Source organism: Pinus tabuliformis, chromosome 4_2 (genome assembly GCF_031772625.1).
Source record: "Pinus tabuliformis cultivar Carrire ecotype Pingquan chromosome 4_2, CPIR1, whole genome shotgun sequence".
NCBI classification, from domain to species: domain Eukaryota; kingdom Viridiplantae; phylum Streptophyta; class Pinopsida; order Pinales; family Pinaceae; genus Pinus; species Pinus tabuliformis.
In genome coordinates this window covers 499567574-499589583 of record NC_142304.1, presented here as the reverse complement: position 1 = coordinate 499589583, position 22010 = coordinate 499567574, and the positions used below count along the sequence as shown (strand labels likewise).

Genomic DNA, 22010 nt, shown 5'->3' with positions numbered 1-22010 from the left:
TAATTCCTTATTGGATGTCTGGTTTCTTTTGACTAGCTGATACAGAAACGAAAGAGCAATAAGAATCTCCCGAAAAGGACGCAAGCATATTTTTTCTTGAAAATATAGTTTAGTACTTATTTGTTATGTTGTACAGTGAGGTCATATAGAAACCATGCCTTTCTTCGAGGACTTTGCTGGCTGATCGTATAGCACATCTCAGAACTTGTAAATGGGCTTATATGAATCACAATGTACAAAGGTGTGTACATGATCACAACAATAGAGAGTTTCAGTGTTAGGTTTATTTGTAACCCCTTGACTCAGTATTTAGGACATATATAGTTATGCATGTTTATATGTTGTGGTTTCACTTGTTTATTTACATGCTCAATATTTGTTATTTTTCATGATAATGATGATGGTGTCTTTATGAATATAGGTACATTACAATATGCAATGCTTAAATATAATACATAACTCTTGCCTAGTTCAATACAACCTTTACTAGATCATAACCAAGTCCTCAAGCTAGCAGTGATTTGGACTATAAAAGCCATCAATATTCATGGATGGTAGAGTAAACATTAGCAGATGGAAGCATTTCTTAACAACTATATGTGTACCTACCAATATAAGAATCAACCAAGTTAGGAATGGGATGAACTATTTTGCGTCCATGTCTCAGAAAAATAATGATTGTTTTGCTGACATGATCACTAACAAATAGGGACATAGAAATTTGACTATACAGTCAATGTTGTTTCTAGTCTAAACATTACTTTGCTTATTTATTGAGAATTTTGAGAGAAAATCATAGTTTGCAAGAAACTATGTTCCTTCTTGTTGGACAAGGCACTGAGTGATCTATTTTGTCAGTAGATGCCTCCCAACTAGCCTTAATGAATTTTAGAACAACATATGCTACTTCATTCTGATGGCAGGTATAATTATGATCTGCTTCATCTATAACATGAAGCTGGTGATTCGCAATAAACTTATCAAATTCAAACGCGTTTGTTACAGGAACAATTTCATCCCTGGAGCCATGAATAGTCAAAACCCTGTGAAATGTGTTTGCAGTTTCATCAGACTCCCATAACTACAGAATTCCATATCCAAATATAAACTAAAATCACCCTTCACGTTTTTTGTTAAAAGAAAATGGAAATACATGAATAAAATGTTTCACTAACTTCAAAACCTGACCACCTAACCAATATGAGAAATTATTTGTTTAAATCCCATGTAGAATGCTGCAGTCTAAAAAATGCAATCAAAATGAATCACAATACAATGTAAAGCCATATCAATTGCATTAAATAAAATTTGTGGGAGGAAAGAGACAAAAAATATACATGTGATGTCCCTTCCCTACAAAGTACTTCACAACAAATATGAGGATAAATCTCATCAACCTTCTCAATAATTTTATGGCATACTTCTTAACTTAACATGTACAAACATCCATAGATTTTGCCATGTCAACCATGGAACAAAAAAAAGCCACCTAACAAATTTGTAATCATTACACATGGTAATATTATGAACTTTTGAGAATTCAAAACATTGTAGAACAAGGATGTGTAACAATGACGATAGGCCAACAATTGTGTGGTCATCTGGGCCTGTTTATAAAGCCTCTCGATATATAACAACACAACACCATAAAGCACCCAGTGTTTCATCCATGGTACCTATTACCAATCATTTGTTGGGTATTGAAGGGAAACCATACATAGAATTGAGCTGCTGCCCTCACAAAACCCATTTGGCTGGATTAAATTCTGAACAATGCAAGTTTGTTGTATTACAAAGATTTTATTTTTCTTCAAGGAAATGATCTAAAATCCAGGTTGGCAGCACGATCATAAAATAGGATAATAGCATTGAGAGAAGGGGTATGAAGCCACGCTATTGGGAGCACAATCATATAATACGAGAATAGCATCAAGAGGGGGGATACGAAACCATGCTAGTAGGCTCATCTGTTGGGGAAGTTGGCAACAAGGACGTTGGATTAGAGGACAACTCGCACCCTACTCTGAGCATTGTTAGTTACTTAAGCCGGTCGGGACAAGGTAACTGTGACTACAAAACCTAGCATCATAGTGCAAAGCCTCACTAAACATTCTAGATAAGAGCAGCAATGGGATCAGTGACCACTATCTCCTTAGCAAACATTCCCCTACTGTTCTGTGGTCGAAATACTATCCCCACAAGGGATGCTTCCCCAACAGATCTTGAGGATTAGATAACCCAAGTGCTCCCAAGCTAAATACCACCTAAGGGTTCTACTATACAACACACCCAAGGATATATGTTCCATAATTGGGGTTCTGGGTGAGATAAGGTGTAATTCCAAAACAAGTTCAAAGGACACTAGCTAAATCTAGAGGGCTTAGCAAGTCGTAGCAAGTCGTAGAGAGTCTCAAATGGGTTCCCAAACACATATTACAAATTGTTGTTATAAGCTATGGGTTTATAATTAATAAAATCACAACATCAAAAATTATAAAAAAACAAAAATAAAATAGCCTAAAATTGATAATATACAAATGAGATACAAAGACTATTTAACAAGTAAATTAGAAAAGGGATTACAACAGATTTTCAGCAGCTCAAAACAAATTAAAAAACCAGAAAAACCCTAGATGTCAGCCCTAATTAATGGCTGAAAAAATACATGAAAAATGATATACTTTATCAATTTAGTACATGCAAAGCATAACCATAGGACTATAAAGTCAAAGGTAAATAATTGTAAAATGCAGATTTTGCCATAACTTAGCCCTAGTTTATCCTAGAAAACATTTAAAAAAAGTTATTAGGGTTTAATTTGGATATTTAAAGGAATTGACATAATTGTGGACTAGTTTCTTTCTCAATCAAGGGGCTAATTGAGTCTAAGGAAAAGTCTATGGAAGAGGACCTGTTACCACAGAAACTAGTAGGATGGTGCAAAGACTCACTAAGAAACATAGCTCTTAGGGCAACAAAAAGATCAGCCACATCTATTGACTTAGTGGCCTTTCTCTTATTGTTTTGTGGTCAGATATTACCCCCACAAGGGAGGCTTCCCCAGCAAGGCTTAGAGGTTAGATGACCTAATGTTTCTAAGACAAATGATTCTCTAAGGGTCTTGCAAACAACATCACCTAGAAAGATCTTCAATGAAGGAAGGCTTAGGACTGATAAGAGCTTAATGGTTATGGAAGAAGGTATTGATAAAGCCTTGGGGGCTAAGATAAGATATACAGATCTTCAAATACACTTTCTATCAACTCCAGTAAACTAAGAAAGGGTTCTTACAAGTTAGGATTTCAATAATAGGTAGAATTATGGCATGCAAAACCCTATTCAACAAAGCTTTGAAGGCCATCAAAGGGGTAAGCAAGGGATAGGTCAACTACTTTTAATGGCTGAAAATGAACAAAACAACAACATTAACGTAAACCTCATCTTCAAATTTTATGGTAAAATATGGAATAAATGAAAATTTTCCTTTTAAATATTAATGGATGCAAGTCCTACCAAAAGGACAACAACATATAGGTACAAAAATGCTCTTAAATGCAGGTTTAGACCAAACCCTAACCCTAGCTACCCTAAAATGAAAAAAATAAGAAAATTTAGATTGATCTACACAACAAGATTAGTGCCTTCATTCAATTGGGAAAAGGAGTCAATTAGGTTGATGTCAAGATAAGAGAACCTTGGATGAAGAAGGGTGCAAGACTATTTGCTTCCCTTAGAAACCCTAGTGACTATCAAATTTTGTAACTATGTTCAGTGTTCATAATTAATATTTTGGCCCTTGAAATATATAATGAATATGTAAGACATGTTCTCCATGTCAAGTTTATTGATTAGACCATGGAATGATAAGTATAAGACATGTTCTTCATGTCAATTTCAAAAGAGAAAAATTTGAATTTGTGGTTCCAAAATTATCAAGTCGGCCCTCCTTCAAGTCAAGTCGGCCCCAAGCAAAAAGACACCCATTCGGCGAGGCAGAACACTATAATATATGGCACTCGACCTCCTCTACAAGGCACCATTCGACCTCTCACACAAAGAAGATATACTCTGATCATCCAAGCAAAGGAAGAAGAAAGACAAGAATAACAAATCCATCTCAAGCATCTCTCTCTCTCTCTCTCTCTCTCTCTCTAACTTCACATGTATGACTTTCTGGGCAGTAGGGCTGAAATTTTGGGCAGCGTATTCTGGGAAGAAGGGTCGAGTTTCTGGGTAGCAGGGCTGAAATTCTAGGAAGCATATTCTAGGCAGAAGGGACGAGTTTCTGGGCAGTTTCTGGGAGGCCGAATTTATTCCTAGACAAATCAGGGAAGGCCGAGTTTGTTGGGCAGAAGATTGAATTGACAAGAGGATTGTTTGACCAGGTTTGAACATAGGATTGTTGGTCATATTGACCATCATAGTTGACTAGAAAAATTAGGTGTATCTCTTGTTGAACTGAAAAAATTCTCAAGGAAAAGGTTGTTGGGTTTTCCCCCAACTGGGTTTTCCCAAAGTAAATCTTGTGTTGTCTTTGTGCATTGTGATCTCAACTATCCTTGTGCATTTATGGCTGAATTTCTAAAGTATAATTGCTTAATGATAAACTGGAAGTGCTAAAAGAATATCTACATCATTAGAAGTAATTATTAGTTTTCAGAAATTAGTGCTTGTATCTATTGAACTTGAAAAATAAACATGGTATCAAAGCTTTGGTAAAGGAAAGGATATTTAGATCACTCTTGAAGAGCTTTGTTAAAGGAAGAGCCTTTGAAGAAACCTACATCTACAATCCGATTGTTGTTTATATCCATGGGTTCCTCTATGAAGTCAGAGAACAAGCTTGAAGGAGCTATAATTTCAGAGCTTGGAAAACAAGGATTTACCTCATCCTTGCGAATAATGATTTCTTGGATATTGTGAAAGGAAAGGTTACTAAACCTTCAGACGATGAAGGGAAAGAAAAATATGAGAAGGAGAAATCACATCTAGAAGTATTATTGTATATTTTATCAAAGATCACTTGATTTCATATGTCACAAATCTTGACACTTCAAAGAAGAAGTATGATGCCCTAGTTGGATTATACATCATCAACATTGGTCAAGCAATGAGTTTGAAGAATGAGCTCTTCATGATGTTAAAATGTCAAGAAATGATATTGTGGCCTCATATTTCATGAGGATCTCTCAACTAAGAGATCAACTTCAAGCAATTGATGAAATCATTTTTGATAAAGAACTTGTGACTACAACAATTAATGGTTTCCCGACTCATGGGATTTGTTTGCATTTAGTATTTGTGGCAAGAAGGAGATTCCAAGTTTTGAAGAACTATGGATCTCATGTACTCAAGAAGAATCTAGACTTATATCAAAAGGAAAGATTCAAAGATCTGAAGAAGGTGACTCTCAAGCATTTGCAGCATGATCCAAGAAGGTTGGAGGAAGAAAGAAGTTTGGCTTCCAAAGAAGAAATGAAGGTAGAAGACTTGCTCCTCAAGGGAAGAATAATATGTCAAAGGTTCAATGTTATCATTGTCACAAATTTGGTCATTATAGAAGCCATTGTCCTAAAAGATCAAATGATAGAAAGAGAAAGGGAAAGCAACATGCTACCACAACAGACATTGATGAACATCCAAAGAAACCCAAGAATGAAGATTCAAGTAATAGAGATTTCTTCTACCTTTATGCTCTTACAAGTTCCGTTGCATATAGCGATGACATGCGGTTGGTAGATAGTGGTGACTCAAGACACATGATAGGATATCGTGACAATCTCACAGTCTGATGGAAAATAAATTATCTCAAAAGGTAGATTTTGGAGATAACAACAATTATACAGTCAAAGGCATTGGGAAAACTTCCATTGAGTTGGAATAAGGTGAAAACATTCATCTTAGCAACATACTATATGTACCAAGTTTGAAGAAGAATTTGGTTTCTATTTCATGTTTGGGAGGTAAAGGAGATAGAGTAGCATTTGTTGATGGTAAAATCCTTGTATGGCCCAGTGTTATAAGGATCAAACCGCACTGGTCGGTTTAGACTGGTCCGACCATTTTGAGGCAAAAAAAGATTCGAACCAATTACTTGAACTGTTTTGTCCAGTTCGGTATGGTAAAGTCAAGTAAAACACAACAAATAGGGCCTGTTTTTCCTTTTTTCTTTTAATGTTTGCCTTAGTTGGGCACTAGCCTAGAATAAGTGCCTAATATTTAAGAATATGGCCCTGCTATTGCTATGAATTTCATGGTAATGTTAAATTCTTAAAGTAAACATGATATTCTCCTTTATCTTTCATTTAGGATGTTTGAGAGTGGTTTTGACCTCATTGGATTTCATATGGAGAAGTAGAATTTTAGATCTCACTCAAAATCCAACAGACTTAACAGTTTTCCAGGATTTCAGGATTAGGGGGATTGCAACACTACATTGGATTTTCTCATGTGCGATGGTATGGACTAGTATTTAATCAAGAGCACCAAACCCTTTATATGAAATGAAATGATATTTTAACGTCCACGAGACTAAAAATAGTCTATGTGTAAGGCTCTGAGTCATTTAACTAGAAATGTAAAGCTCTAAAACATAATATGTGTTTTCTTCAAATCTGTTTGCAGCTTAAATGGCTTAACCAACATTCATATAACTAAATTACTCAGTTTGGTATGGAGTACCTACCTGTATTCTTGCGGTTGATGATGCCTCACGCTGCTCTTGAATCTGTTACCAAAAGACCGAAACCACCCAGCCAAACTGAGCATAACCTCGATACTCAGTCCAGTAAGCTTCTCAATTGAAGCAGACTATTCCCCCGTGCCGAGAAACCTCAGAACAACAAGGCTCTCCTTCTGTTGGTAACTCTGGTTTATAAATTTCGCCCCTCTTCAGTATGTCTCTTCCCTTGGTTCTTTCTTCTGCTCACCCTCCCCTCCAAAACTGTTCCTCGCCCCCTATATGCTATTTCTTGGCGGTGGCCACCCCCTCCACTAGCAACCCACCGCTTCTCTTTATGGTGACACCCTTCCCATGTCACGTTGATATGTATTTCCTTTTAAAGGTATATTGACATGTATTATGAGTTTTGGTTTAATATTCTTTTTTGTTTGTTTTTAATATAAAGATCCTAGGTTCATACTAGGTACCTTATCTTTAATTCATTTTTTATCATTTTATTAATTTATTAATATTCTAAGATATATAATTATATAACCATCTTTTAAGATTAGCTTATTTTTTAACATCTATCTTTTTATAGTTATTTTTACGTTATACATTTTAAATTTATATCATTGGTATTTGCTCATTAATCATGATGCATTAAGCAATATGGGTGTTGATGGGTGAATATAACTTCTATTTGAAAAAGTGTCATGATATTTAAAACTTATAGTTAATTTAGTATATAAATACTAGTGCGGTGCATGCGATACATGCATATGTAGCTATCATATGCATGCATCGTATGCATGCTAATATTCTTGTGTTCTCTATATTATAGGTAGGTCGTTATATACACCCCCCTTTAGAAAACTTCGCCCGAAAGTTAGAGTTTTTATCTTATATGAATACTTATGATAGCAATTAGTACATTCTTCTTAGGATTGTGTATCGAGGTTAAATTATTACTTAATGTGAGGAAACTAAAAAATTGGTGTTTTGAATACTTCTAGGTTTATCAATTTAATGATCATGCTTTACTTCAATCAGGTTCCCAAGCTATTACAAAATCATCCTATCCTTCCTAATCTCTTCTGCCCCCATCCTATCCGTCCTCTACTGGAGTATGCCATGGCGTCAGTTATACTGACCTAACCATTCATAAACTCTAAGGATGGTAGCGTTGGCTATACCGACTTGATTCCCAGTAGGCATCCGGCAGTCATCATCACACGTCTAGGGGAGCATGATTCGCACAGTCCTCCCATGACTCCAAGGTTCGGAGGATAAACGATGGGCAACACCTCCACCCCTCCCAATAGAATCAAGGTTAATACCCTATCATGGAATCTCTTTGAGCCTTAATTGTTCTGAAGTTTCTGTCATCACGTGGTCATTTTGGTAACGGATATTATCTGCAATCATAAACACTTGTCCTTGCATTTATAAAATGTGCATTAACATATTCAAAAACAATTAACTTATGTATACTTCATACATGTCAACTACAATATAACATACTTTGCCATATTCTATTCATGTCATCAGCTTTCATATTAAAATGTAATCATTCTTTGATTTATATCTCATCAATCATATTGATATGCATAAATGAAACAAAATTATAATATCTTAATTCCCATCAGAAGCAAAATTACTCAAATATTTAAACTTTACTTTGATAGCTATAATTTAGTAAGATCAATAACATATTCCGTCTTGGTATCCACGTACCAGTGGAATTAAACGGATAATATATCATAAAAAAAATTCACGTTTATATGTGATCATTCTAAAATGGTTCTGAGTCTCTAATTTAAAGTAAAGTAAATATATAAAAAACATGGTTTAAACTTTAAAGTTCTTCAAACTTGACACAAGTTGGCGTATTTTTGACATATGATTTTCGTATCTTCCCAAGTAGCCGATCTAGGACTACACTTGTCCCACTAGACCTTAACTTGGTCTACCAGACGATTCCTGAGCTATCAAACCCTACGTTCCAGTATACATAATGGTTCGACCGATATGATTCCTTCGTCCGATACCTGTAGTTCCTTCCATTGAAGGTTATGAGATTGGTCAGCTATGTAATGTCTTAATACAGATACATGAAATACATTATGAACTTTATGCAAGTGAGGTGGCAATGCAAGACGATAGGCGACAAGTCCAACTCTTTCCATGACTTTAAATGGTCCAATAAATCGGGGTGATAACTTTGTCCCTTTTCCGAATCGAATAATACTTTTATTCGGTTTGATGCGGATGAAAACCTAATCCCCTACCTCATACTTCCTATCAGTTCTGTGAGCATCAACATAACTCTTTTGTCTATCATGTGCTTCTTTTAACCGCTGTCTAATTTGTTTTACCTGCTCTTCCATTTCTTAGATTAATTCTAGCCCTACTATCACTCAATCTTCTAATTTGTCCCAACTTAACGGTGTTCTGCAAGGTCTGCCGTATAATGCTTCAAATGGAGGCATTCCGATTGAACTGTGATAACTGTTATTGTATGCAAATTCGACTAAGGATAAATACTTTTCCCAGTGCGATTGCTGATCCATAACATACATCCTCAACATATCTTCAAGTACTTGATTTACCCTTTCTGTTTGCCCATCAGTTTCAGGATGATAAGCTGTGCTTAAATTTAATTGAGTTCCTAAGGCTGACTGCATGCAAGTCCAGAATCTTGAAGTAAATCGTGAATCTCTATCTGATATAATCTTCTTAGGTACTCCATGAAATCTGATAATTTCATTTATGAATACTCGAGCTACGTCAGCAACTTTGTAAGTATCTCTTACGGGAATGAAATGGGCGCTTTTCGTTAATTTATCCACTACTACCAGAATGGCATTGTGTCTTTGAGAAGTAAGAGGTAGCCCAGTGATAAAATCCATAGAAATGATCTCCCATTTGGTCATAGGAATGTCGTGAGGTTGTAAGAGACCCGTTGGATGACAATGATCTGCTTTTACTTGTTGACAATCCAAACATCTTGCAACGAATTGAATGATATCACGTTTCATGCTCGACTAGAAGAAGAGTTTCTTGGTATCCGTATACATTTTCTTTACTCCAAGATGTGCACAATATACTACTCTGTGGGCTTCCTTAAGAATGGTGTCATGAAGATCCCTATTATCAGGAATATACATCCTTCTATGAAATCGTAAGATTCCATCATCTTCTAGTTCATATCCTTCAAACTTAGATTATTTTGGCTTTTTACTTTCAAGACTAGATCTTCCCTTTAAATATCAGCTATCTTTTATGAGATGTTCTAGTACTCATTGCCTTAAGTCTACTTTGATAGGTATGAGGGAGAATATTCAGGGTCTTCTGCGTAAAACATCTGCCACTACATTTTCTTTTCTTTTAATATATGCTATTCCAAAGTCATATTCACTTAAGAATTCACTCCATCGTCTTTGTCTAACATTTAAGTCTCTTTGGGTGAACAAATATTGTAGACTTTGATGGTCGCTTTTAAATGTAAAACTTTGCCCCACTAGATAGTGTCTCCAAATCTTTAAAGCTAGTACTACAGTGGCTAACTCTAAATCGTGAGTAGCGTAAAGTTCTTCATGATGCTTTAACTTTCTTGAGACATACGCTATTACTCCTCTATCCTGCATTAATACTGCACCTAGCCCATGTTTGGATGCATCAGTACATACCATAAAATCTTTGTCCATATCAGGGACTCTTAAGATTGGTGCACTGGTCAGTAGTCTTTCGAGTTCAAAGAATGCTTTATTACATTCCTCAATCCATTCATACTTAATACCTTTACGCTGAAAAGTTGTAATCGGCTTTGCAATTTTGGAGAATCCCTCCACAAATCTTCAGTAGTAACCGGCTAAACCCATAAAGCTTCGTACTTCATGTGCGTTTTTTGGTATTGGCCATTCCATGATTGCTTTTACCTTCTCAGGGTCTACTGATATCCCTTCACCTGATATGATATGACCTAAGTAATGAATATTTTCCTGAAAGAACGAACACTTGAATAATTTTCCATACAACTGGTGTTTTCTGAGGCAGGATAACACTATCTGTAAATGGTCTTCATGCTCTTGGAATAGATGAGTATATCATCTAAAAAGACTTGTACAAATTGATCAAGATATTTGCGGAAAACACTGTTCATAGGATTCATAAATACTGCTGGTGTATTTGGTAATCCAAATGGTACCACAGTAAATTCATAATGTCCAAAGCATGTTCGGAATGCAATCCTAGAAATATTGCTTTCAGAAATCCTTAGCTGATGATAGCCTGATCGAAAATCAATTTTTGAAAAGACAGCAGCTCCTTTCATTTGATCAAAGAGATCATCAATTCAAGGCATAGGATATCGATTCTTTACTGTAGCTCGATTCAAGTCTCGATAATCTATGCATAATCTTAAGGATCCATTTTTCTTCTTGACAAAAATTACAAGAGCACCCCAAGGTGATATACTGAGTCGAATATGTCCTATATCCGATAGTTCCTTCAATTGAATTTGTAATTCTTGAAGTTTCGGAGCTGTCATTCTATAAGGTGTTTTAGAAATTGGTTGAGTACCAGAGTTCAATTCTATTGTGAGATCTAGCTCTCTTTCAGGGGGTAATCCTGGAACTTCCTTTGGAAATACATCCGAAAATTCGGCTAACACCTGATATTGTTCTAAGGATGGTCATTTTTCTTTACTTACTTCTTGAATTACATATGCCTGACAACATTTTCTTAAGCAACGCTTCATTTTCATTGCTGATATGTAGCATAAAAATACTTTTCTCTTGATACCTTGAATTTGGATCGCTTCTCCTTCATCATTTATACCTAGAATTCTTTTCCCATAACAGTGTACCCAAGCTTGATGAGCTTCTAGCCAATCCATACCTATGACAAGATCATAAGTCCCTAAGGTTGTGACATAAACTTTCAATTTAGTCGAACAGACCCCTAGGTCAATTTTGCATTGATCCACACTTAAGTCTATGGATTAGAATTCTCCTGAGGTCATTTCTACCTGTCTGAAATCATTTTGTCTGCGCGCTGCCAAGCCACATTTGTTTAATGTATATGACGAAATGAAACTATTTGTAGCACCAATATCAAATAAGATTTTGAGTTTTATACCATTAATAATACCTGAAGATTCCACTACAGTGGATTGATGTGCTGCTTGATTGTTGTTGACTAATGCATGAATTCTATGATTGCCTTGGGTATTTGGTATTGGTTCCTTTCCAGTCCTATGCAATATACTTGATGAAGTTTCTGGACAATCACGTTGAAAATGTGGTCCTCCACATCCCCAACAATTAACCTGGGTCAGTCCTCTTGAATCATTTTGTGAGTTTCTAGATAAAGAGCTTCGCCCTCTCATACCGATTCCTCTCGAATTTCTTCCTCTATTAGCAGTACCACGAGATTTCCATGGACTTGTGTTTGATGATTCAGCGGCTATAGTATTAACTGCCATGGGAGCTCTTGTTCCTACATTTCTTGGGGTAAATCTATTACCATAAGGTGGTCTTGAGTTACCTCCCCTGAAGAAATTTCGGGGAGTCTTTCCTGAAAATCCTGATTGTGGAGGTTCTGCTGGGCCGACATCCTTTTTGATTCCTAGATGTTCTTCTGCATAGCGGCCACATTCTACTGCCTCGGCTACTGATGATGGTTTCCACATCCTAACCAAGGCCCTGATGCGAGGATTTAACCCAAATATGAAGCGTTCAACTTGACGTTCATCAGAATCTAAGTAGTGAATGTATTTCACAAGCTCCATAAACCTTATCTCGTATTCCTCCATTGTTTTATTACCTTGAACTAATGTATGAAAGGCTCCAGCTTGTTGTTCTTGAAAATGTGTAGATAAATAGTTTGCACGGAATCTTTCCTCGATCAATTCCCAAGGAACATTATCTGTTGTAAGGTGTTGTTGTTTTTCCAGATTTCCCCACCAAATCAAGGGACTTTCCTTTAATTGAAATACAACAATTTTTGTTTTTGCAGAAGAAGAGTATTCAAATATAATCATTTTATTATTAGAGGCCAACTTAGTCTATCTTCTCTTTATAGTAAACAATATACATAATATCACTACTTTACATAATCTAAAAAAATAATAATAACTAAAGTTCTTTACTGATTAATCTAACAGTATTCTTCTTCATTAAAATGAATAATTTTCGTAAATGGAATGTGGCCCATTAAATTATAATTCATCAAATTCATTAAATTATAATTCATCAAATTATAATTCTTCATTATTATAAATTCATCAAATATATTATATATTACGATATATAATATATATCGTGTATAGTTTATATGATAACCACATATTTAACATGGTTCGGATTCTGTTCAGCGGGCTTACGCTCCTTAATAAAAATATGTTGCAAACAATAGAAATCCATATAAGGCTTGCTAATATTTGAATGGTTGTTGAATAATCGAAATTCTTATGTAGGTGTATGTGATAGCGTGATAACGAGGTTTGGTCTAAGGTCCATTTTTAGACTCTGGTCCGAAAAAGGCGTGGCCACGTGGGTTGATGGCAGTTCCCGATGGGTTGTGTGGAGGTGGTCGGGTTCCAACCTGGCCTGCTCCATTTTAATACAAAGGTGGGCACGTTTTGATATGGTTTGGTGCGGAGTGTAGCATTTTATATAATGATTTTTTTTTTTGGAAGGTCGGTGGTTCAAACCTCTACTCGACCCTTCCGCCTTCTACACGGTTATCATATGACATAAATATTGCATATTTGAATATGGTAAGTTTAATGCTGGATATGGTTGGATATATATCGTATGATATATTTACGATATAATATATCATATATGGCTTATAACATTACCACGTTAACATCATTCTTATTCCCGGTGGTTACTTACATATATTTGACACCTGAACCTTCATAAAATTATTTCCTCGGCCACGATAATCCAGGTTTGGTACACGTGTCTACATAATAACACGTTGGCATATTTTACGGAGGTGATTGGCGTCTGGTTGTTTTATGATATTTCCCCGTGGCTCAACGCTTAGTTTGTTAACTGGATACTTGACACCATACGCAGAACATTTATAAATTTTCGGTGGCCCGTATTGCTGTAGAAACATAACACATCCACCTTCACTACTTTGCCTTATTGCTTGGAAAATGGTGCGAGTAATTGAAGCTAACGTGTGATCTTGCAATCTCGCGGTGCAGTGAAACTCTCTGGCACCCAAGACTCTATTATATTCCATAAATTGTGTGAGAAATTTCATTTCGGCTCTAACGATGATGGCAACAGGAAGAGATCTTACTACTGGACTATCAAGCAATAATTCTCAAAGGCATTCTCTATCTGGAAATATATGCCATAATTTGCCATTCAAAGATGAATTTTTAGACTGGAAATACTACGAAGGCCTCATGAAATCAGTGCAACAAACTGGCTGCGGTCATGTGCTTGATCTTTATTCTCAAGGCCTGGCTTCCCAAAAGGACTTCCTACAGCAAGATTTGGAATTTATCAAATTGCAGTATGAAGCAGTTTGGCGAGCAAGAAAGTGGGATTTCTATTCGATTTCTCCTGAATTTAATTATGTCCAATGTGGTGGCCAAAGCAACAGCCTACGAATTACTTTCAATGCAAATTTACATAGGTCTACTAGTAACAGATTTACTATCTTCTTGCGGCAAAACTGCAATATGATGTGCTTCATATTTCAATTATGTTTTATATGTTGAGCATTGGTGTGAAGAATATTTTGGATCTCTCACATTAGGTGATCCTAATTTTTTTCTCATCATGAGCAGTTACCAGATCATGTAGCAGTGCTGATGGCAGCAACCACAAATATTAATGACCCTGATGGTATCTACGGAGTTCGCTCCCATAAATTACCTCCGATGTCTATAAGAAGGTGATGCTTACATGTTCGGATTGAAGCTAAAGAATCCAAGAAGATAAACTCTACAGTCAAGAAAGTACAAGTTCTATTCAACTTGTGAACACCAAGCAGGATAGGGATGACAAAAAGGAAGATTGTCATCTAACCATGTTGCACCTATGCTCAAAAGTTGCTGCCGATGGTTTTGAATCATTGGACAAGGATTTGAATTAGTTCAATAATGAGGGAAGGCCGTCAATGAATTAGTTATTCAAATTTTTAGCTAACTTGATTAATGATGCACTCTTCTTTTAGACAGAGTTCATTTTAAGGACTGTAAGGACTATATATTTTCTGAGTGAACTCTTTGTTTTTAGAGATTTTTAAATCAGGCACCCATATCTTTAATAGACTTAATAGATCCGAGAGTTTGAACCTCCATCTGATACCAAATGTAAGGCTCTGATTCATTTAACCCATAATGTAAAGCTTTAAAACATAATATGTGTTTTCTTCAAATCTGTTTGCAGCTTAAATGACTTAACCAACATTCATATAACTAAATTACTCAGTTTGGTATGGAGTACCTACCTGTATTCATGCGGTTGATGATGCCTCAAGCTGCTCCCGCTTTTGTTACCAAAAGACCGAAACCACCCAACCAAACTGAGCATAATCTCGATACTCAGTCCAGTAAGCTTCTCAATTGAAGCAGATTGTTCCCCCGTGCCCAGAACCTCAAAACAACAAGCCTCTCCTTCCGTTGGTAACTCCAGTTTATAAATTTCATCCCTCTTCAGTATGTCTCTTCCCTTGGTTCTTTCTTCTGCTCCCCCTCCCCTCCAAAACTGTTCCCTGCCCCCTATATGCTGTTTCTTGGCGGTGGCCGCCCCCTCCACCAACAACCCACTGCTTCTCCTTATGGTGACACCCTTCCCATGTCACGTGATATGTATTTCTTTTTAAAGGTATATGGACACGTATTATGAGTTTTGGTTTAATATTCTTTTTTGTTTGTTTTTAATATAAAGGTCCTAGGTTCATACTAGGTACCTTATCTTTAATTTATTTTTTATCATTTTATTAATTTATTAATATTCTAAGATATATAATTATATAACCATCTTTTAAGATTAACTTATTTTTTAACATCTATCTTTTTATAATTATTTTTACGTTATACATTTTAAATTTATATCATTGGTATTTGCTCATTAATCATGATGCATTAAGAAATATGGGTGTTGATGGGTGAATATAACTTCTATTTGAAGGAGTGTCATGATATTTAATACTTATAGTTAATTTAGTATATAAATATTAATGCGGTGCATGCGATACATGCATATGTAGCTATCATATGCATGCATCGTATGCATGCTAATATTCTTGTGTTCTCTATGTTATAGATAGGTCATTACACTACGGGACTATTAGTTCCCTGCTTTCCGCCTTTTTCAATTCAATCCTTTTCTTGTTCAAATTGACGATGAGCTAGCCCAACTTTCCAACCATCCCCTCGCTGAAAAGACAACGCCAAGAAACTGATGCTAACATATTCCCATAACTTTCTCTGATGTCTTTGAAAGCATCACATTCCAAAATGAAATGTTTTTCTGATTCCACCGCTCCAAATGTGCAAAATGTACACACCCACTCTTGCTAAGCTTCTTTAGGCCTTTTCCATCGCCCCGTTTCACACCGAAGTTGATGTGAGTTGGTTTCTAATTGCGCAATAAGAACCTTTTCCTTCCACGGAATGCTAGCTCCAATGAACTCTTTTTGTTGTAGATCACACGTAGGGTTGAATTCCTTAATGTAGTACTTCTTATTTCTACCCAACTCTTTTCCCCATACTCATTTACGAAACCTCTCCATAACAATATTCTTTAGCTCCTTGCTATTTGTGGGACATGCATTGAGGTAGATATTCCATTTTTGCATCCATATGTAGCTTTTTTTCATCCATGTTTTCTTTCTTTCGCTCATGCCTTCATTGAAGATAACATTAGGCCATCTGCCTACTCCCATTTGCTCAATTCTTTTTAGATATCTTATGAGCCGCACCATAGCAATCACTTCAATGGGAGTTGCTCCTATTTCACTCAACATTATCTCATAAGATACCGAACTTTTTATTTTGAACTTGCTCATGATCAAGTGTTTTTGGATTTTCTCAATTTGTTTCCATTTTGAGATGGGGGTGCAACTAGCCCACAATTCACACCCATATAGCATCACTGGACAAACTAGAATTCCAAAAAGCGCTTTAGTTGTTTTCCAATCCCATAACTCTGCCTCTCTACATCTGCTTTGAAGAGCATATAATGTTTTCCACCCACCTAAAATTCTCTTCTTTTTGCAGTCCTCCCAATCAAGTTTGTTGTTGAAATCAATCCCAAGGTACTTGTACTCATTTACTTCTTCAAGAATGTTGCCTTCAAAGAAGAACGTATGTTGGCTCTGCTTCCTTTTATTAGAGAAAATCATTATTTTGGTCTTGCTAGTATTGACTTGCATCCCCACTGCTCTACAAAAATGCTCAAGAGCATATAGGTGCATTTGCAATCCATGGGCTGATTTAGAAATCAATACAAAATCATCCACATATAAAAGAAGCTTTATCACAAACTCCCCCAACCGAACACCATCTCCACCTTGCAAATTTAGCCACTCTTCCAGTTTATCAATATATAAATCAAAAAGAGTAGGAGATAGAGGGAAACCTTGTTTGACTCCAATGTCACTTCTAAAGCTTTCTGAAATACCTGTTGAGGTTCTAATTTTGACTTTCACCTATTCATAAAGTCTATGGACAGCGGCTCTATAATGCAAAGGAATTTCAAGTTCTTCCATTCTACACCACAACTTATCTCTAGGGACTGTGTCAAATGCCTTTTTGAAGTCAACAAAGCAGCAAAATATTTCTTCTTTGTCCTCCCAAACCTTTTCAACAATGTGTCTCAACGTGATACCATGATCCACTGTAGAATGCTTCAGCCTAAAACCCGCTTGTCCTCTTACCCTCTTTTATTTTACTTTTGCCCACTTACTGATTCTATTCTCTACCATGTTGCCGAAAAGAAAAGCTTTGTGTTATTCTTGCTTAGATATATTAACTCTTCTCGCCTTGTTTGCATGAACTCATCTTTTTTCCTTTTTAGTATCTTCTTATATAACTTTACAATCATCTTTTCCTTGCCTGCCTTTTTCAAGGTTCTCCTTGTCATTTTTCATTCCTCATCAAACCAAGCATTTACAGGAAAACAATTTGATTTTGATTTCCTATTTTTTGCTCTTTTGCAGTTTTCAAGTGCACTTTGAATTATATTTGTTAACTCATGACTATTGAAGCTTTTAAAGCCAATTTTCTCCGTTTCAATTAATCTCTCTAACATTGTCTTGAAGATAGTAAAATTTTCTTGTGTTAGAAGAATTTTGCCCCTTTACAACAAAGAATACTAGTTCGATGATTTGATGTTCTAGCATTGAAATCTCCCACTAAAATAACTTCTCCCTGCTGAGAGTACACGACAATATCTTGCTTTAAAGCTGCATACAGATCCTTGCTGTCTAGCCCCTTAATTTTGTAAGTTTTCGATACTTGAGGGGAAAAATAACATGTTGCAATTCTTATGTGATTCTCATTCTCTAATATTTTGAACCATAAATATTGTTTATTTGCATCTTCTTTAATTAACTGAATGTGACAGCCTTCTTTTTCTTTCACTAAAACTAGTATTCCCCCATACCCTTTGCCATTTTCTACTACCTTGTTCCAAACTGCTAACTTCAAATAACCGTCAAACACAGGAGTTTTGCAACCATCATGTTCATGAGTTTCCATGAGACAAATTATGTCTCTACCTTCCGCAATAGGCCCTAACCCAGGTCGCCTCGTCCAAGGGTAACCTCTACAATTCCAACAAACTAAACTTAGGTAGACCTGGGTAGGATTTGACTGCTATGCAGTTTGGCACATAAGACTCAAATTTGAGTCTTCACCCCTTTTCATCCATGTTGATCGTGTTGTACCTTGATGTTAGTGACATTGAATGTTGAACTCCCCTATCATGAACCTACTAAAAAAACATCCATCACTCAAACAAAATCTTGACATGACATGCTATGATTTTTCTATATTATTTTAATGCTTAGAGGGTTATATTGATGACAATGATCTAAATAGACGCAATAATCTTGATGATATGTAGGTATTTCGTTAAAATTGGGAACTAGGGCCAAACTCCATGTGGGTCGTCTTATTAATGGACGCTGATAGTTTTCTTGGATCCCTTTCATCGAGAGGTGTAAGATTGATCTAAAGATCATCCGATTCCGATAAGTATTCATGGAGATATGAATTTATTTGTGTTATGGGACAATTCGTCAAGGTCGACCAACAACCAAATAAAACCCACTTGTGCTAAACGTTTTAGTATAAATAGAGGTGGCCTTCGGGTCATTTCAACACACTTGGGATCTCTTCCTCTCTATTTGTCTTTGGGTTTTAGTAGGAGGAGAGATCCTACGGGATAACGTTGCCCTAATCTAAAGGGCAGAAGCTGGAACTATCAGAACTACTGGGAATAGCTGGAATTGCCAGAACTGTCGGGAATAGCCGGAACTTCTAGGAAAAGCCGGAACTACCGGAACTGCCAGGAATTGCCGGGAATAGCCGGAACTGCCAGCAAAAGCTGGAACTGCTGGGAATAGCTAGAACTGCTGAGAAAAACCGGAACTGTCGGGAATAGCCAGAATTGCCGAAACTGTCGGAACTGCCGGGAAAAGCTGGAATTTTCGGAACTGCCGGGAAAAGCCGGAATTGCTGGAACTGCCGGAAATAGCCAGAACTACCGGGAAAACCCAGAACTGCCGGGAATAGCCAAAAGTGTCGGAACTGTCGGCACTGCTAGAACTGCTAGGAATAGTCGAAATTGTTGAAACTATCGGGAATAGCCGGAACTACCGAGAATAGCCGAAGCTGTCTGGAAAAGCCGGAACTGCCGAAACTGTCGGGAATAGCCAGAATTGCCAGAACTACCGGGAATAGCGGGAATTGCCGAAACTGCCAAAACTACCGAGAATAGCCAGAACTGTCGGGAAAAGCCAAAACTACTGGAATAGCAAGGAATAGCTGGAATTGCCAAAACTACGAGAACTGTCGGGAATAGCCGGAATTGTCGGAACTGCCAGAACTGCCGGGAATGGCCGGAATTGCCGAAACTAGCAAAACTATCGGGAACTGCCGGAACAGGTATGAAAGCGGAAGCAGAGGGAAGAAGCCGGAACTGCCGGGAACAGCCGAAATTGTCGGTATTGCCGGAACTACAGGAAATGCCAGGAACAGCCAAAATTGTTGGAACTGCCGGAACTACCAGGAACAACTAGAACTGCCAGGAACTGTTGGAACTGCCAGAGCATCTGTCTCCGAAGGAGAGCAACATGCAAGGGACAACTAACTAACATTGGGACAGTTGTATGGTACTTATGTTAAGTTATGTTATGTTCTATGCTTATAACAGTTTACTTCTTTTCTTATTATATTCCACAAATTAGCAATCACATGTACCTAAAGTAAAATGCAGATAGAACATTAAACGATCGACAGAAAACAAGCCAAGACAAGAGACGCAAGATGTGGCGACTAGCCAGGGACAAACCCCACAATGTGTGGGGAAACCCTTTGATCAAATCTTCTTTTATCCTCAATAATTTAGCAGAGAGAAACAGTACTATAAATTTGCTTTAGATCAGCAGTAGCAAACCCTAGATCAGCAGCGTCAGCATTAGTGGCTTCATCATCAAACTAGGGCAGATGATATCTCACAAACCGACAGTCGGATCGACATGCTTCCACCACCAAAATTTGTGGCTTTCAGAGGAGGTTTAGATGAACCTACAGCGGAGTTGAGATGAGGAGATCTTCTAGTCCACGTAGGTCAAACTTCACTTCCGCAATTGCAGCTTCAGTTTCAGCAGCTTCCTTCAAACTCAGGCAGTCGATATCTTGCAAACCATTTCTCGGATTCACTTGATTCCACCACCAAAAGTTGCGGTTTTCAGAGAAGGTTCAGATGAACCTACAGCGCAGTTCAAATGAGGAAATGTTCTAATCCACGCAGGTCAAACTTTACTTCTGCAGTTGCAGCTTCAGTTTCAGCAGCTTCCTTCAAACTAGGGCAGTCGATATCTTGCAAACCGTCAGTCGGATTGACTTGATTCCACCACCAAAATTTGTGGCTTTCAGAGGAGGTTCAGATGAACCTAAAGCGCAGTTCAGATGAGGAGATCTTCTAGTCCACGCAGGTCAAACTTTACTTCTGCAGTTGCAGCTTCAGTTTCAGCAACTTCCGGCGTCACATGTGTGAGGGAGAGACCCTTTTCTATGCAGTAGAGAAGAGACACTTATCTGCACATTAGAGAGAGAGATGTGATGAGATGAGTGAGTCCAAATGAGGAAAAGTTGTCATATTTTTATACACAACATTGGTGTTTGAATATATGCGATTGTTGGGCTTCTGAGCCTACATGAGTTGTAGCTCGGCTTGATAATAATTCCATAATCAAAATAAATTCATATCTCCAAGAATACTTATCGGAATTATTTGATCTTGATATCAATCCTACACCTCTCGATGAGAGGAATCTAATGAACATATTATCAGCCATGAATAAGATGCCCCACATGAAGTTTTGCCCTAGTTGCCAATTTTAACACTCCCTCTCAACTAGGGAGAACTTCATCTGCAATCTGTCTATGGGTCGTTACTATTCAACCATCAAATGCACTGCCCTGTACAGCCTGACCTTTGCCCTGCTTTTCTCTATTTTGCCTGTTCTGCTTTGTCTAGTTCTGCCCTGTACTGATCTGTACATCTCTGCTCTGTTATGCGTTGCTCTGCATTGTTCTGTTCTACTCTGCGTTTGTCCGAATTATGAAGAAGAAGAAATGATCGAGGATGTATCATACTGACCCAAAGTCAGTCTCAGAGTATGTACCACTGGTCCCGGACCAGTCTCAACCAACCCGAAGTCAGCATCATAGTGAGTACAACTCCACTGGTCCCAGACTAGTATCATCCTCCACTGACTCAAAGTCAGTCTCAGAGTGCGTACCACTAGTCCCAAACCAATCTCAACTGACCCGAAGTCAGCTTCATAGTAAGTACCACTCCTACCACTGGTCCCAGACCAGTATCGCAGTCTCAGAGAGTATACCACTAGTCCCAGACCAGTGTCAACCAACCCGAAGTCAGCGTCATAGTATGTACCACTCTCACTGGTCCCAAACCAGTACTGCACTGCCACGAAGTCAGACTCAGAGTGTGTACCACTGGTCCTATACCAGTATCAACCGACTCAAGTCAGCGTCAGTCAGCGTCATAGTATCGTACAACTCCTACCACTGGTCCCAGACCAGTATCATTGATCTCAGATCAATGGAGGTCATCCT

The 22010-nt window shown here is 37.3% G+C and overlaps 1 protein-coding gene across 2 annotated transcripts in view; it reads right to left on the bottom strand.

The window, feature by feature from the left end:
* Positions 1 to 542: 542 nt before the first annotated feature.
* Positions 543 to 22010, bottom strand: part of LOC149170175 (putative uncharacterized protein YDL057W) — a 380775-nt gene continuing 359307 nt past the window's right edge. For both annotated transcript variants that reach the window (XM_089428932.1, XM_089428931.1), the window contains one exon: positions 543 to 1043. In XM_089428932.1, the coding sequence (XP_089285058.1) occupies positions 794 to 1043 (250 nt within the window). In that variant the 3' untranslated portion in view covers positions 543 to 793. The remainder of the gene's footprint in view (positions 1044 to 22010) is intronic.